This window comes from Taudactylus pleione, unplaced genomic scaffold (assembly GCF_031769625.1).
Source record: "Taudactylus pleione unplaced genomic scaffold, aTauple2 ptg000910l, whole genome shotgun sequence".
Lineage (NCBI taxonomy): Eukaryota > Metazoa > Chordata > Amphibia > Anura > Myobatrachidae > Taudactylus > Taudactylus pleione.
This window is the reverse complement of record NW_028285311.1, coordinates 1,117,820-1,134,754: the sequence shown is the minus strand read 5'-3', so window position 1 is coordinate 1,134,754 and position 16,935 is coordinate 1,117,820. Positions and strand designations below refer to the sequence as shown.

The 16,935-nt window shown below is 47.6% G+C and overlaps 1 protein-coding gene across 3 annotated transcripts in view; it reads left to right on the top strand.

The window, feature by feature from the left end:
* LOC148473823 (uncharacterized) overlaps nt 1–15,927 on the top strand; it is a 29,685-nt gene extending 13,758 nt beyond the window's left edge. For 2 of the 3 annotated variants that reach the window (XM_088459433.1, XM_088459436.1), the window contains 2 exons: nt 351–603; nt 14,343–15,927. In XM_088459433.1, the coding sequence (XP_088315559.1) occupies nt 351–603; nt 14,343–14,917 (828 nt within the window). In that variant the 3' untranslated portion in view covers nt 14,918–15,927. The remainder of the gene's footprint in view (nt 1–350; nt 604–14,342) is intronic. The other variant, XM_088459434.1, reaches the window with a different exon arrangement.
* Nucleotides 15,928–16,935: the final 1,008 nt, after the last annotated feature.

Genomic DNA, 16,935 nt, shown 5'->3' with positions numbered 1-16,935 from the left:
CCACCGGCATCCCGAAGGTAAGTATCGGCAGTTAGGGGAGGGTTAGGCACTAAGGGAGGAGGGTCTGGTTTAGGATGCGGGAGGGGGAAGTTAGATTTAGGCACCGAGTAGGGAGGTATGGGATACTTACTTTAAGGGATTCGGGATTCTCACTGTCAAGATGCCGCTGTCTGTATTCTGACCAGTGGTGGCATCCCGACCGCCGGGTACCCATGCCCAACACCAATATACCAAAGTGACTTTCTCTGTGTGATCTATAGAGAAGATGTGAGTGTCTTATACACTGATATTATACTGTGTAATTTCAAGTAGTAACATCAGACATTATGCAATTTTTATTATTTAATTAGGGTGAAGATCTGACTAATATTAAGATAAATTATATAGAAGAAAAAGAGACATATGTGACTGATATGAAGGCAGAAGATATAGAGGGAGAAGAAGAGACGTATGTGACTGATATAAAGGCAGACGATATAGAGGGAGAAGAAGAGACGTATGTGACTGATATAAAGGCAGACTATATAGAGGGAGAAGAAGAGACGTATATGAGGGGTGATCAGCAGTGTAAGGAGGAGGAAATCCCTACAGATATCAGCACAGGTGAGTAATAAACACATTACAGAAAAGAGTCATATATTCTCCTTGTTCAGTCACTACAACACGTTCTTATTATACATCCTCCTCTGTCCGTACAGACTAATGAGAGAAATTTATCTAACAAGTGGGGGAGTCAGGATCCATCAGCCCCTATTATACTCCTGCTCTCCTCACATCATGTCACTGTGTGTTACCAGCCCAGAGATCTGACCAGTCTCCTCCTCACACTCTCTGGTGTATGTCATACATCAGGAGCCATCAGCCCCTATTATACTCCTGCTCTCCTCCTCACATCATGTCACTGTGTGTTACTTGCCCAAATATACTCTATATTAGACAATGCAAATGTCACACAAACTCGACCTTCTTACACACACACAGAGCTATAACCACACTCCCGTCATATCACAATGGCTTCCTCCAGTCTCTGTGCTTGGATGATCTGTACTTTTGCGTTTTATCTGCTGACCTGTCTCTGTATCCTGCTCTGTCCTTCTCCCTACTTCCTCATTCTGCTTTTGCACATCTGTACCCTGCGCCATTCCCCTACCCTGTCCTGCTGCCTCCCCCGCTCTGTGCCCTGCACCATTCCCCTACCCTGTCCTGCTGCCTCCCCTGCTCTGTGCCCTGCACCATTCCCCTATCCTGTGCTGCTGCCTCCTCCGCTCTGTGCCCTGCACCATTCCCCTACCCTGTCCTGCTGCCTCCCCTGCTCTGTGCCCTGCACCATTCCCCTACCCTATGCTGCTGCCTCCTCCGCTCTGTGCCCTGCACCATTCCCCTACTCTGTCCTGCTGCCTCCCCCGCTCTGTACCGCCATAATTCTGTGTTGCTCTGTCCTATCACTCTCCTTCCCTCTCTGCGGTTATTTCTACTTCAGGGTCCATAGGGTATCCACAGGATACCTTGGGGTATAGGTGACCACAGAGTTAATTTTCAGCCTCCCAGGATGCACTGGGGTCCCTCTCCTATACCCCGCCTCCTAGCCAGGGCAAGCCAGTTTTGTAGGTGCCCGGCCAGAAGTCGGATCACCATAACAGAGGGGGGCTGTAATGGCCCCTGAAAATTTCTTCAAGGCAGCTGTGGCTGTACAAGATGAGCTGTAGAGCATGGACAGTCAGTACTGATGTCCATGCTGTCGCTCCTACACCCCGCCGGTCCAGAACGCCGGTACTGATCCGGGGATGCTGGTAGGTATCTGAGGTCACAGCTAGCGGTGACCCCGGATAACCTGGACTGTGGCCGGATTCAAGGGGGGCAGGTAAGCGGCGGGGTCCCACGGAGGGTTCCTGCCAATAACACAGTCTTGTCTCCAGGCAGGGGGCTTCCTGGGGACAGGCATGCACGTGGAGCCAGGTACTGATCCTGCGCTTCCACTAGACCACCAGGGACAGCGGGCTGCGGCGTTGAGGATACACTCCAGGGGTTAATAGTATGCCAGGGGAGTGCGCCTTCCCTGTCTGACAGCCGACGGCTCCCCCACTGCACAGTGCCTCTCCACAGCGGTTTGGCAGGCAGTGTTCAGCGTTCCTCCCCGGGATCGCCTCCTCTCTGCACCTCGGCGGCCATTTTATTCAGATGTGCAAGCGCTGCTGGACGCTGAAGCTGGTGGCTGTGTGGTCCGGGTGCCCCCGCATACCTCTCTTTCGAGCTAAGGTCAGAGTATGCAGCACTGTTTCCTACCAGGCTCTGTGTCTGTGTAGTTGATTACAGTGTTAGTAGTGCAGGGAGTTATTTCTGCATTGTATGTGACTTACTGCTAGCGCTGTCTGCCTGTACTTTCACTCTGTCAGCCATTTTACTATCCCTGTCCTTTCTCTGCTACAAGCCCTTGCGGTCCGGTGCTGCAGGGTAGTTATTGTCTCACTATAAAAGCATTTATTTGTGGGGGGTCACATACCCTCCGTTGCACTCATCATGTCTGAGAGTGAACGTGATTTTTCCCTACTGCTAAAGTGTACCACATGTAATGTACCAATAGTGGAGGGTGCTGTAACCACTTAGGGTTTATGCAGGGCATGTTTTCTGATATCACGCCCGATTACTGTCACTGCGCCTGTGCAGGAACCACCCTGGGCTTGTTTTGCTAAGGCACTTACAACCCTTGTGGGTCAGCTGGCCACACCCCCTGCGTTGCCCCAAATGGGGTTATCACAGCAGTCGGTAGTGTCCTCACCCATACAGCTCGCCCCCCCAAGCCTCGCAGGAGCCTGCGTGGGTGAGTTCACTGTCCAATAGGGTGCAGCACCTAACGGACGTGTTACAGGGGGAGTCATCATTGTGGCCTGCTAAGCGGCCTGTAGTGTCTCAGAATGTTCTGCATGATGAGGATGACATGACATCTGATGACTTTTACATTTTTGACCTTTCAGACCAGGAGCCCCTTCGTACTAAGTAGGCGGTCTAAGTCTGCCTAAAATATATATACCAGGCATTATACGGGCAGTCCGTGTGGTCTTGGTTGTTGAAGATGACGATCCCCCCATGGCCAAAACTAAATATGCCTTCTTTAAGGGTATTAAAGGTTATGCCACTGTATTCCTCGATCTGGTCAGTTGGTGGATCATTTAGAGGAGGCGTGGAGAAATCCGGGTAGCAGATTCCAGCCTCAGAAACGTTTGGCGGTTGCATACTTCTTTGAGGATAATTATTTTTTCCAAGTGGGAAACTCCTCCACAGGTGGATTCTCATGTGACACGCCTAGTGAGGAGTGCTACATTACCCATGCCCTCCGTGTCCTCCTTAAAGGATGCCACGGATTGTATGGTTGAAATATGCCTAAAATCCATTTATTCCCTTGCTGGAGGGGCGTCCAGACCGGCTATGGCCATGTGCTTGGTAGCCAGAGCCATGGAGCGCTGGGCTGATAGCTTGGAATTGTCTCTGGACTCTGACTCGTCGACTGAACAAGCAGAGTTGGTGGGCAATCTCAGAGACTCAGCCATGTATATTAATGCGGCAGCCCTGGACATAGGTCTCCTCGCTTCCAGAGTCTCGGCAGCCATGGCAGCTTGCAGCACCCTATGGTTGTGCTTTTGGAAAGCAGATGCAAATTCCAAAAAGGGTTTGGAATGCTTGCCCTTTAATGGACAGGTCCTTTGACCCTGATCTGGACAAAATTGTGGCTACTCTGGCAGCAGCTAAGTCTGCGTGTCTGCCATCGGCTACGGTCCCATCAGTGTCTGGTGCTTCGTCCTTTCGGCCCTATAGGGCCCAGGGTAAGTCCAAAGTGCAGTCCTTTTTTAGGCAGTCAGCAACCAGGAAATCTGCCAAGCCAAAGAAGCAGGCTTGGAGTACAAGACATCCTACTCCCAAGTTTGACGATAAGCCTTCAGCCTGGTTGGACGGGCCTCCCCTTGGGGGACCCCAAAGTGGGAGGCCGGCATCTTCAGTTCGCCCAGTGCTGGTATCTGACTACCGTGGACACTTGGGTCAGAGAAGTGGTCTCTCGGGGGTACGCCCTTTCCTTTTCGGCAAAGGTTGTTTCACTACAGGCCTTCCATCAGATCAGGTCAAGGCCCTGGAACCCCAGAAAATGCTGCACTCTATGCTGCAGGCTGGAGTTATAGTGCCTGTTCTGTTATCCCAGCAGGGAACGGGATATTACTCGAATCTCTTTCTGGTACAGAAACCCAATGGGTCTTACCGGCCCATCCTCAGCCTCAAGTCCCTAAACAAGTCTTTGAGGGTTCCTCTGTTCTGGATGCAGACCCTCTGTTCCATTATATTGGCAATGGAACCTGGGGATTTCATGGTGTCCATGGACATTCAGGATGCCTACCTGCATGTCCCTATTGTTTTGGCGCACCAGCAATTCCTCAGGTTTGCGGTGCTAAACCGCCATTTTCAGTTTCAAGCACTGCCCTTTGGTCTGGCCACTGCGCCTCGAGTATTTACCAAAGTCATGGCGGTCATGGCAGCCCACCTGCGGATGCAGGGGGTCCGCCTGTTGCCCTATCTGCATGACCTCATGTTGTTAGCAGGGTCTCCAGAAATCCTTCAGCACCATCTGCAACTGACAATATCTGTGCGGCAGAATCATGGCTGGCTGATAAACGGGAAGAAGTCCTCCTTGGTTCCCTCACAGAGGATGCTCCATCTCGGAGCCCTGTTGGACTCCCAATACCAGAGGATCTTTGTGACAGAAGACTAGATATCTGCATTACAGGCAAGGATACGCAGTTGCCTCCGCAGTCTGTGCACTCAGCAATGAGGTTACTGGGCTCCATGGTGTCGATGTTCGACATGGTGGAATATGCCCAGTTCCACTCCAGACCTCTGCAGAGGTTGATCCTCTCCAGATGGAATGGGTTGCCCAATCGGATAAAGACACAGACAATTGTGCTTTCCCCGGAGGAACGTCTGTCCCTAGCCTGGTGGCTGCAGACTGCTCACCTGAACAGGGGCCGTCCCTTTTGGATTGCGGACTGGGTCCTTCTGATGACGGACGCCAGTCTCTGAGACTGGAGAGCAGTGACGGGTCCACACTACTTTCAGGGAAGGTGGACGCCAACAGAATCTGCACTTCTAATAAACATCTTGGAACTAAGGGCAGTATTCAAGGCTCTCCAATAAGCAAGACATGTCATCCACGGAAAACCCGTGCAGGTGCAGTCAGACAACGCCACCACAGTGGCTTGCATAAATCGCCAAGGAGGAATCTGCAGTCAGGCGGCCCTGACAGAGGTGTCCCGCATGCTAGCATGGGCGGAATGCAATCTCCCTGCCATCTTGGCAGTGCTCATAAAAGGAGTCTTTCAACTGGGAAGCAGACTTTCCCAGCTGTCAAGACATGCATCCAGGAGAGTGGTCTCTCCACCAGGAGGTGTTTCAGCTACTGGTGAACAAGTGGGGCCTTCCAGAGATAGACCTCATGGTCTTCCGACACAACTAGTTTCCTGTGTACGGGTCAAGAACAAGAGACACAGAGGCACTTCTGGTGGTAGACACTCTGCCAGACCGGTGGACCTTACAGTTTGCATACCTCCATTCTCCCTTCTTCCTCACGTGATTCACAAATTCAAGCAAGAAGGCGGCACGCTCCTGCTGATAGCTCCAGCGTGTCCCAGACGGCACTGGTACTCAGACTTCCGGAGTCTATCCATAGACGCTCCGATGCTGTTGCCTCTACGTCCGGACCTGTTATCTCAAGGTCCTTGCCATCACCCGGACCTGGGTCGTCTGTCTTTGACGGCGTGGCTGTTGAGACTGCCCTCTTGAGGTCCAGGGTTTTTCCAGCTCTGTAGTTAACACCATGCTCAGAGCTCGGAAGCCGGCTTCTGCAAGAATTTACCACCGAGTGTGGCATACTTTCTTTGAATGGTGTCGCCCTAGAGGCTATGATCCTCAGGTTTTTAGGATATCCAGGGTTTTGGCTTTCCTACAGGCGGGCTTAGATCACGGTCTTCGCCTTGCTTCCCTGAAGGTGCAGGTTTCTGCCCTCTCAGTGTGGTTTCAGCGTAGGGTTGCTACACTTCCTTATGTCCGCACCTTTATGCAAGGTGTACTTTGCATACACCCTCCCTTTGTTCCACCTGTGGCTCCTTGGACTCTGACTGTTGTCCTGAGGGCTCTTCAAGGACCGCCATTTGAACCACTGGGCTCAGTGGATTTAAAATGGCTTACAGCTAAAACTGTGTTTCTTCTGGCCATTGCTTCGGCCAGAAGGGTGTCAGATTTGGGGGCTCTCTCATGTCGCCCTCCCTTTCTGATTTTCCATAGGGACAGGGCAGTGCTTCGCACTCGCCCTGGGTTCCTACCTAAGGTGGTATCTAGTTTCCACATCAATGAGGAAATCATAGTACCGGCCTTTAATTCCCCAGACCTCTCTGCTGGTGAGTCCTCCTTGGATGTGATACAGGCTTTACGGATTTATGTTGACCGTACCAGTTCATTTAGGAAATCAGACTCTCTGTTTCTCCTCTATAGTTTCCATAAGAAGGGTTGGCCTGCCACTAAGCAATCTTTGGCAGGATGGATTCGCATGGCAATTTCAGAGGCATACATTCATGAAGGCTTTTCTGTACCATCCTCTGTTAGAGCTCATTCTACTCTGTCTGTGGGTCCTTCATGGGCAACTCACCATGGTGACTCTGCTGTTCAGCTTTGCAAGGCAGCCACGTGGTCTTCTGTCCATACCTTTTGTGAGGTATTATGCTTTTTATACCTTTGCCTCTCAGGATGCTCCCTTCGGACGGCGGATTCTCCTTCCAGCACAGGAGCATCCCCGCCCTTAAAGGACACTGCTTTGGGATATCCCCAAGGTATCCTGTGGAAACCCTATGGACCCTCCAGTAGAAAATAAGAGAGATGGTAAGAACTTACCCTTGTTATCTCTATTTCTACGAAGTCCATAGGCTTCCACAGGACTCCCGCCCTGTCGCACCTGTACTGCAGATGGGCTTTGCTCTGGTCACCGGTTTTTCCGTCTCCTTTTGGTGAGAATGTAATTCTTGATTGTTCCAGACTTTCTTCTCCTCCTTCTCCGGCCTATGGCTTTTGTCACATAACCTGGCTTGCCCTGGCTAGGGGGTGGGGTATAGGAGAGGGACCCCAGTGCACCATGGGAGGCTGAAAATTAACTCTGTGGTGCCCGATGTCTGACGTCATCGCCTATACCCCAAGGTATCCTGTGGAACCCTATGGACTTCGTAGAAATAGAGATAACAAGGGTAAGTTCTTACCATATCTCTTATTATACAGTGACTCATTACCCTAATTTAGTAGCATGACTTTGGTGGGGCTACTCTCCCTGAGGATGACCAGAGGACCATATAGAGCTGCTTTTGCTACATATATATCCACCTGGAGAACTTTGTGTAGCGTGGAATCAGCAGTTGTTGGTAGTCTACAAGTTTCCCATGTTTATGTGTGAGGGCGGTCTAGATGGATATTGTGGTGAACCACTGTCACTGGCTAATGAGGCTTCCTGCTCTGTGATGATGGCTAGGGAACGTTACCCAGCAAAGTCTGTATTTGGGTGAGATATGTGCCATCTTCATGTTTGAAATATGCTGTTAATGTGATTGTGACTTTATAAGCAAATATTTTATCTGTTCATTTAGAGTCTTATTTGTACAGCCATGGCCAAAAGTTGAGAATGACACCAGTATTGGTTTTGGCAAAGTTTGCTGCTTCAATGTTTTTGGCCCTTATTGTCAGATGTTATTATGGTATTGTTAGAAACTGATTGTAGTCTGGTCAGAAATAGTGCCAGTCTTGAGGGTGGATTTTGCACGGACTAATTGTGGCCACGAGGCTTACGGAGGTGGTACAGGTTTTTTGGGCTTTGGGAGGCAGCCTTGGGGCTGGCGAGCTTTGGCTCATTGTGGCCAGAGGCGCGGAGGTGAGATGCAGCCTTTGGGCTGTTGGAGCAGCCTAGAGGCCTGGTTGTGGCCTTTATAGGTGTTATAATAATGGTGTTTAGCAGCCTTTGGGCTGTGGGAGTAACCTTGAGGGCTGATTGTGACCTGGGGCCCAGGACCGTTGCAGCCTTTGGGCTGATTAGACTCAGGTGAGGTATGCAACAAGAACGCAAAGCTGCTACCAGTGCCGCCGGGATGACACTGGCGACTGTGTGCTAGATTGCGCACCTGGAACGCAGAGTAGCTACCGGTGCCGCCGGGATGGTACTGGCACCGAATGGTGACAGATGCTTCTGGGGTAGGAAGCGCTCCGTCCTGCCCAGATGGTACAAGCAGCACGCGTGGACGAGATGTAAGTGTGCCGCCTGGATGGAATAAACGGCACACATGAAATACAGGTAGACTGACTCAGGAGCTCGACTGACACGCAGGAGACTGGGAACCAGAAGTACGAAAAACTCTATCACCGGCATTGAGTGAAGGTCTGGCTGGAATTTACAGAAACAGGGCCCAACCAGAGCAGGTATCCATAATGACAGATTATTGAGCACCTGGGCTGTGTTCAGACAGAAGAATCAATCAATGTGCACTTGATGCTGCACACACAGACAGGCAGTAATTAATGCCGTGCCTCAGGCTGGAAACTGCAGAGCCTAACAGGTATACTGAAGTAAAATGACAAGCATTGTGAGTGATCCCACTCCCTTGACTGAGAAGCAAACCCACACATGAATAGTCTCAGGATGCTTTGCTGTTGGCATGACACAGGATGAAGACTTTTGGAGGATGGCCTGGTGTCAAGAAGGGCAGCAAAGAAGCCACTTCTCTCCAGGAAAAACATCAGGGACAGACTAATATTCTGCAAAAAGTAAGGGATTGGACTGCTGAGGACTGGGGTAAAGTTATTTTCTTTGATGAATCCCCTTTCAGATTGTTTGAGGCATCTGGAAAAATGCTTGTCAGGAGAAGGAAAGGTGAGCCCTACCATCAGTCCTGTGGGTATGCAGTCGGGAAGCCGGCGGACCTAATCCCGACAACCGGCTTCCCGACTATCATATCATATCATGGCAAGGGTCTAAAGACAGGCGTCGATATGCCGACGCCTGTCATTAGACATACGCCGGGAGCTCGACGCCCGTCATCCCGAATGAAGGGACGCCGGACGCCGAGCGTGGATAGCCGCATTGGGGGAGGGCTAGGTTTAGGGTTCCCAGGGGGGACTTAGGGTTAGGCACCCCCCTCCCGGGAGGTTAGGTTTAGGCTAGGGGAAGGGGGGGTTAGCATTAGGCACCCCCGGGGGGACTTAGGGTTAGGCAACTCCCCGGGGGACTTGGGTTCAGGCGGTGGGGAAGGGGGGGGGGTTAGGTTTACGCACTGGGGGGAAGGTTAGGGTTAAGCACCCCTAAGGGAGGGTTAGGGGGTAGAAATAGGTTAGTATATATTTACCTTTGACGATCAGGATTTCCTCCTCTGCTGGGATGCCGCTGTCAGGATTCCAACCGCTGGGCATGGGTCCGGCAGTAAATCATACTGCTTCAGTCCAGTGTCGTGCTAACAGTAAAGCATCCTGAGACCATTCATGTGTGGGATTGCTTCTCAGCCAAGGGAGTGGGCTCACTCACATTTTTGCCTATGAACACAGCCATGAGTAAAGAATGGTACCAAAACATCCTCCAAGAGCAACTTCTCCCAACCATCCATGAACAGTTTATTGACGAACAATGCCTTTTCCAGAACAATGGAGCACCTTGCTATAAGGCAAAAGTGATAACTAAGTGGTTCAGGGAATAAAACATCAAAATTTTGGGTACTTGGCCAGGAAACTCTTCAAACATTAATCCCATTGAGAACTTGTGGTCAGTCCTCAAGAGGCGGGTGGACAAACAAAAACCCACAAATTCTGACAAACTCCAAGCATTGATTAGGCAAGAATGGGCAGCCATCAGTCAGTATGTGGCCTAGAAGTTGAGTGACAGCATGCCAGGGCGAATTGCAGAGGTCTTGAAAAAGAAGGATCAACACTGCAAATATTGACTCTTTGCATAAACTTAATGTAATTGTCAATAAAAGCCTTTGACACTTATGAAATGCTTGTAATTTTACTTCAGTAGACCATAGTAACATCTGACAGTATACCATAGTAACATCTGACAGTATACCGGTATACCATAGTAACATCTGACAGTAGACCATAGTAACATGACAGTAGACCATAGTAACATCTGACAGTAGACCATAGTAACATCTGACAGTATACCATAGTAACATCTGACAGTAGACCATAGTAACATCTGACAGTAGACCATAGTAACATCTGACAGTAGACCATAGTAACATCTGACAGTATACTATAGTAACATGACAGTATACCATAGTAACATCTGACAGTAGAACATAGTAACATGACAGTATACCATAGTAACATGACAGTATACCATAGTAACATGACAGTATACCATAGTAACATCTGACAGTATACCATAGTAACATCTGACAGTAGACCATAGTAACATCTGACAGTATACCATAGTAACATCTGACAGTAGAACATAGTAACATGACAGTATACTATAGTAACATCTGACAGTATACCATAGTAACATCTCACAGAAAGGGCTAAAAACACTGAAGCACCAAACTTTGTGAAAACCAAAACTTGTGTCATTCTCATAACATTTGGCCACGGCTGTAGTCTGTATATTTGTAAATGTAATAATGTGGTTGTAGTTTGTACCTGCAAATTAAACAAATATACTTCTTCATAATAGTAACATAGTGGTGTAGTGGTTAGCATTGCTATCTCTCCACACTGAAGTCATGAGTTTAATTCTAACCCAAGGTGCCATCTCTGTGGAGTTTGTATGTGTTTCCTCCAACCCTTTAAAAACCATAGGCCCGTATTCAATTAGGTGCGAAAAGTCTGAATCTGCGGAAAAGTATAGCGGATGACGTCATTTCGCCAGGCGAAAACTTTCCGCCGTATTCAATTGAAACTTGTTTTTGCATTCCCGAATACGTAATGTAATAGGCGAAAAAGATTAGCCTATGAATAGCAGGCGGAAAAAAGTGCAGAATTTTTATTTTGGGGTGCAAAGGTGGGGAAACCACTCTGGGCCCTTGGGGTCAGCCCCAAAAAGGATAACTGCGTAAAAAAAAAAGTGAGACACCCCAAAAAATGACTTTGAAAATGGGTGTGAAAAAGTACAAAGTCGAGGTACAAACTTCAAAACTAGCAAAATAGTTTTTTGGGGGTCTGCAAGTGTAGGTGAGGTGTTCTTTTGATTGCAGGTGCTTGTTGAGGGTGCGCTTTTTTGTTTTTGAAAACTTCACTTTAGCGACTTTAAACCATGCTAGTACCCATTTTCATGTACCCCAAATTTGACAGGACTACTTATTTTCTCCAAAAATAAAAGTTAAATGTTATACTTCATCACTTGTGCTCAGGCGCTAATTGGAAGCAATTGTCACAAGTTAAGTGCCCCAAATTACTCCATTAGGGCTAATCGGGGACATCTATAGTGATCCCCAATGTTAGTGCATCTTTTGGGGGGTGTCAGGCTCATTTCTCCATTTTTTTACAGTACTTTTCGCATGTTTAAGTTTCGACAGGTCTCGTTTTTTCTCGTCCTTTGGAATTGAATAAGGCGAATAGTGGGGGCGCGCACGAAAAGTTTCCACAGCCAAAACACGCGTAGTCGGCGAAAAGTATTGCATGCGGAAAAAGTATTGCGAATGCGAAACTAATTGAATACGGGCCATAGTGGTAGGTTGGCTTCTGACACAAAAATTAACCCTAGTGTGTGTGTGTGTGTATATGTGTCTCCATGTGGTAGGGAATATAGATTGTAAGTTCCACTGGGGCATGGACTGATGTGAATGGCTAAATATTCTCCGTAAAGTGCTGCTCAGTGTGTCTGTGCTATATAAAGTGCTTCTCGGTATGTCTGTGCTATATAAAGTGCTTCTCGGTATGTCTGTGCTATATAAAGTGCTTCTCAGTATGTCTGTGCTATATAAAGTGCTTCTCAGTGTGTCTGTGCTATATAAAGTGCTGCTCGGTGTGTCTGTTCTATATAACGTGCTTCTCAGTGTGTCTGTGCTATATAAAGTGTTTCTCAGTATGTCTGTGCTATATAAAGTGCTTCTCAGTGTGTCTGTGCTATATAAAGTGCTTCTCAGTGTGTCTGTGCTATATAAAGTGCTGCTCGGTGTGTCTGTGCTATATAACGTGCTTCTCGGTTGTTTGTGCTATATAAAGTGCTTCTCGGTGTGTCTGTGCTGTATAACGTGCTTCTCGGTGTGTCTGTGCTATACAACGTGCTTCTCGGTGTGTCTGTGCTATACAACGTGCTTCTCGGTATGTCTGTGCTATATAAAGTGCTTCTCGGTATGTCTGCGCTATACAACGTGCTTCTCGGTATGTCTGCTATATAAAGTGCTGCTCAGTGTGTCTGTGCTATATAAAGTGCTACTCAGTGTCTGCTAAATAATATGCTTCTCAGTGTGTCTGTGCTATATAAAGTGTTGCTCAGTATGTCTGTGCTGTCACGGCCAGGAGGGTCTCGGCATGGTGGTCGGTGGGTATTACCTGTGAGGTCACTATGGCGGGGGGTGTCTGGTGGTGGCGCTGGTGTTTGGCGAGAGGCTTTGGCTGCGCGTGGTTCTGTGCGGGCACATTGTCACGTGGTGAGGCCTGGCGGTGTTTCTGTTCCGTTTGGCATGGGCGCCGCCATCTTGCCTTCTGACCATGTGATTCAACTGCCCAGTCCTGGTGACTCATGTTTTCCCTCCAGCCAGTCATAGCACGGCACGGGGTATTTAGGAAGGTCCAGAGCCTTCCTTCATTGCCAGTGCAACGTGTATCTCAGCCTAGCTGAGAGGGAGTTCTCTGTGCTCATCTCTTGTTCCTGTGTATACGCTATCTGCCAGCCTACTTGTCCGCTCCAAATAACCCACTGGACTACCCTGCATCCTCCACTGCCTTTTCCCCTGCCTGAGTGCCTGAGCCTGCTGACACCCTACACCCTGCCTCTATTTCACTCCCAGCTGGACCCATCACCTCTGCCTGTGTTTATTTCAGTTCACTAACCTACATACCTGGACTGTTCTTATCTGCCACTATCTGGACATTCTACCATTACCCTCACTACAGTAATCAAGTGCACTTTAGTGCTAAACCTGGACTTTTGCTTTTGCCATTCCCATATCTTCTAAGCCACTCATTAAAAATTCTACCTTTTTATTTAATCTGCTTCTGTGTTTGCTCCTGTCACCACCCCGGGTCCACAACTAAACCAGAACATTACATGTGCTATATAAAGTGCCGCTCGGTATGTCTGTGCTATATAAAGTGGCGCTTGGTATGTCTGTGCTGTATAAAGTGGCGCTCGGTATGTCTGTGCTATATAAAGTGGCGCTTGGTATGTCTGTGCTGTATAAAGTGGCGCTCGGTATGTCTGTGCTGTATAAAGTGGCGCTCGGTATGTCTGTGCTGTATAAAGTGGCGCTCGGTATGTCTGTGCTGTATAAAGTGGCGCTCGGTATGTCTGTGCTGTATAAAGTGCCGCTCGGTATGTCTGTGCTGTATAAAGTGCCGCTCGGTATATCTGTGCTGTATAAAGTGCTGCTCGGTGTGTCTGTGCTATATAAAGTGCCGCTCGGTGTGTCTGCGCTATATAAAGTGCCTCTCGGTGTGTCTGCGCTATATAAAGTGCTTCTCGGTGTGTCTGTGCTATATAAAGTGCCTCTCAGTGTGTCTGTGCTATATAAAGTGCCTCTCAGTGTGTCTGTGCTATATAAAGTGCCACTCAGTGTGTCTGTGCTATATAAAGTGCCGCTCAGTGTGTCTGTGCTATATAAAGTGCCACTCAGTGTGTCTGTGCTATATAAAGTGCTTCTCAGTGTCTCTGTGCTATATAAAGAACTGTGAACTGTATGTCTGTGCTGTATAAAGTGGCGCTCGGTATGTCTGTGCTGTATAAAGTGCCGCTCGGTATGTCTGTGCTGTATAAAGTGCCGCTCGGTATATCTGTGCTATATAAAGTGCTGCTCGGTGTGTCTGTGCTATATAAAGTGCCGCTCGGTGTGTCTGCGCTATATAAAGTGCCTCTCGGTGTGTCTGCGCTATATAAAGTGCTTCTCGGTGTGTCTGTGCTATATAAAGTGCCTCTCAGTGTGTCTGTGCTATATAAAGTGCCTCTCAGTGTGTCTGTGCTATATAAAGTGCCACTCAGTGTGTCTGTGCTATATAAAGTGCCGCTCAGTGTGTCTGTGCTATATAAAGTGCCACTCAGTGTGTCTGTGCTATATAAAGTGCTTCTCAGTGTCTCTGTGCTATATAAAGAACTGTGAGTAATAATACAGTTATTGTATTTCCAGCAGATGGACGCACAAGCAGGAATGACTTGGAGGGAGATCTCATCTTGTCTACAGATATTAAAATAGAAGATGACATCACACAGAAATTTCCAGGAGATAATCCTGTTATGCTAAATATACATCCAGTACCTCACAGTGCAGCTATATCATGTTATCTCTCTAATTGTAACCAATGTTCTTCTGATACCTCCGCTTTTGTTACACATAGTGCAGCTCATACACCTGATAAAATATTTCCTTGTTCAGAGTGTGGGAAATGTTTTACACACAAATCACATCTTGTTACACATCAGAGAAGTCACACAGGGGAGAAACCATTTTCATGTTCTGAGTGTGGGAAATGCTTTAAGGAGAAATCACATTGTGTTAGACATCAGAGATATCACACAGGTGAGAAACCATTTCCATGTTCTGAGTGTGGGAAATGTTTTACACAGAAATCAGATCTCATTAGACATGAGAAAATTCACACAGGTGAGAGGCCATTTCCATGCTCTGAGTGTGGGAAATGTTTTACACGGAAATCGCACCTTGGTAGACATCAGCTGTCGCACAGGAGAAAAGCATTTCTATGAGCTGTAACAAAACAAGCTTATGGCAACACTTCGGTCACACAGTATTTTAACATCTTCATTTTTTTTTCCGCAGATAATTGGGATGTGTGTCATTGATATAAAAAGAGGAGGGATGTGCAGCGCTTGGGAAATCTAAACAACAATAAATAATTCATATAGGGCTTGATAAAGATGCAATAAAATTGTATAGGTTCAATATGAAGACTCTCAGGGGTGGTGACAGATTTCATCTGTACCTTCAGGAGGAAATCTGGATGTTCTAACTGAATTCCCTCCACCCAAATGATTTAATCAATCGAACTGAACGCTATCACCTGATATTTCTGTGGTCTTTCAGATAGAAGAACCCCCTCACCTGCTCCTGTATGACTTCACTTATGTGTGTCACGGTCAGAGCTGTTTTTTATCTGGTGAGTCGCGGTCTCTGCCTGTACGGGTGCTTTGGCGCGGTCCTACCGGTGGGGATGCTGGTGTCTGGAGGTTGGCGTGAGGTGTGCATGGATGGGCACTGCTGGGTGCCGCCATCTTGGTTTTGGACATGTGACATAAATGGGCCAATTAGGTCAGAGCATCTGGTGTGAACTCTCAGCAACCAATCATGCACCTTCCCATGGTACTTAAGGGTTGTCAGCACACCCTCTAGTTGCCAGTGCAACGTATACACGGCATAGCTGTGTGAGAGTTCTCTGTGCTCCTTAGCTCCTGTTATTGCAGTTCCAGCTGTGACTCGTTTCCTGATCTGTCTCCACCTCACGCTGTTCCCGGATACCCGCATCTTCCCTGCCATACCCCGATACTTACCTCACTGTTGTGACTTTGTCAGCTCTCCGGACTCAGAGCCCACTCCAGTATACAGACTTCTGTTCCTCAGTTACTCCTCCATTGGACTCTCTGCTTCTCTCCCTGTCATTGATTCTCAGCCTCACTATTTGGACTTTGCTCTTCTGCCAGGACATGTTTTCTGTCTCACATCACTCGGACTTGTTTATTTACTGCCAGTTACTTGTTTACTACCATTTCATGAATATTAATAATCCTATTAAACCTGCTGCATTTCAGTACTGCAAACCCGTTCCTGTATGTACTCCTGCATCCACCCCGGGTTCACAAAATAGTCCAGACCTGAGAATGTGATTTTTTTTTACCTCTTTATTTATGTGTGTGTGTGTGTGTGTGTGTGTGTGTATATATGTATATATATATATATATATCTCTGTGTGTGTGTATATAAAATATATAGTAAAAATGATGACATAGTTATCCACCCTGCTGACAAGGGCAGAGCGATTGTCATACAGATTGTGTCTGATTTATAGGTCTGATATCAGGAATGGGCCTAATGATGGAGTTACATACAGTAAATTAATGAGAGATCCCACCATGTCGTTCAAACTGGAAATTGACAATGTGTTACAACAGGCTGTCACAGATGGTATCATTACCAAACAAATCATGGAGGCACTTGGTCAGGAATACCCTGTTGTTCCTTTATTATAAATCAAGAACAGATAACAGCAGTCGGCGCTCATAGGGGGGGAAGACAAGATGTTGAACCACTAGCTGCTCTTTCAGGAAATATCCCAAATTCCTTCAACAAATGTACAAAAAAGAAAATGCTCTGTGGTTGGAACCACCTGCCCACAGTTTTTGCCTACCTGGTTTAAACATTACAAGGTACTATGTTATGTGAATATCCTGCCTACAGTTTTTGCCCACGGGAGCTGTGGTCTACCTCTTGATAGCAGTTCTAAAAATCCTGTCTATTTGGGCAATATATCATCTGGGGCTTGTTAGCCCTGAACATCCAGCCCCAAGTTTTTGCCCACCAGTTTGGTAACAAGATTATACTATAGCTATACAATTATGGCACCAGGAAGCTTCACTTCATAATCAGACTATCCCCGTTTAAGGACTTTGGTCCTGAACACCCAGCCTAAAGTTTTCGCCTACCAGCGTGTCTTTAAGACCCATTACATATTAACACAATTGTTAGTTATACTGTCTCATTACACTTCCCA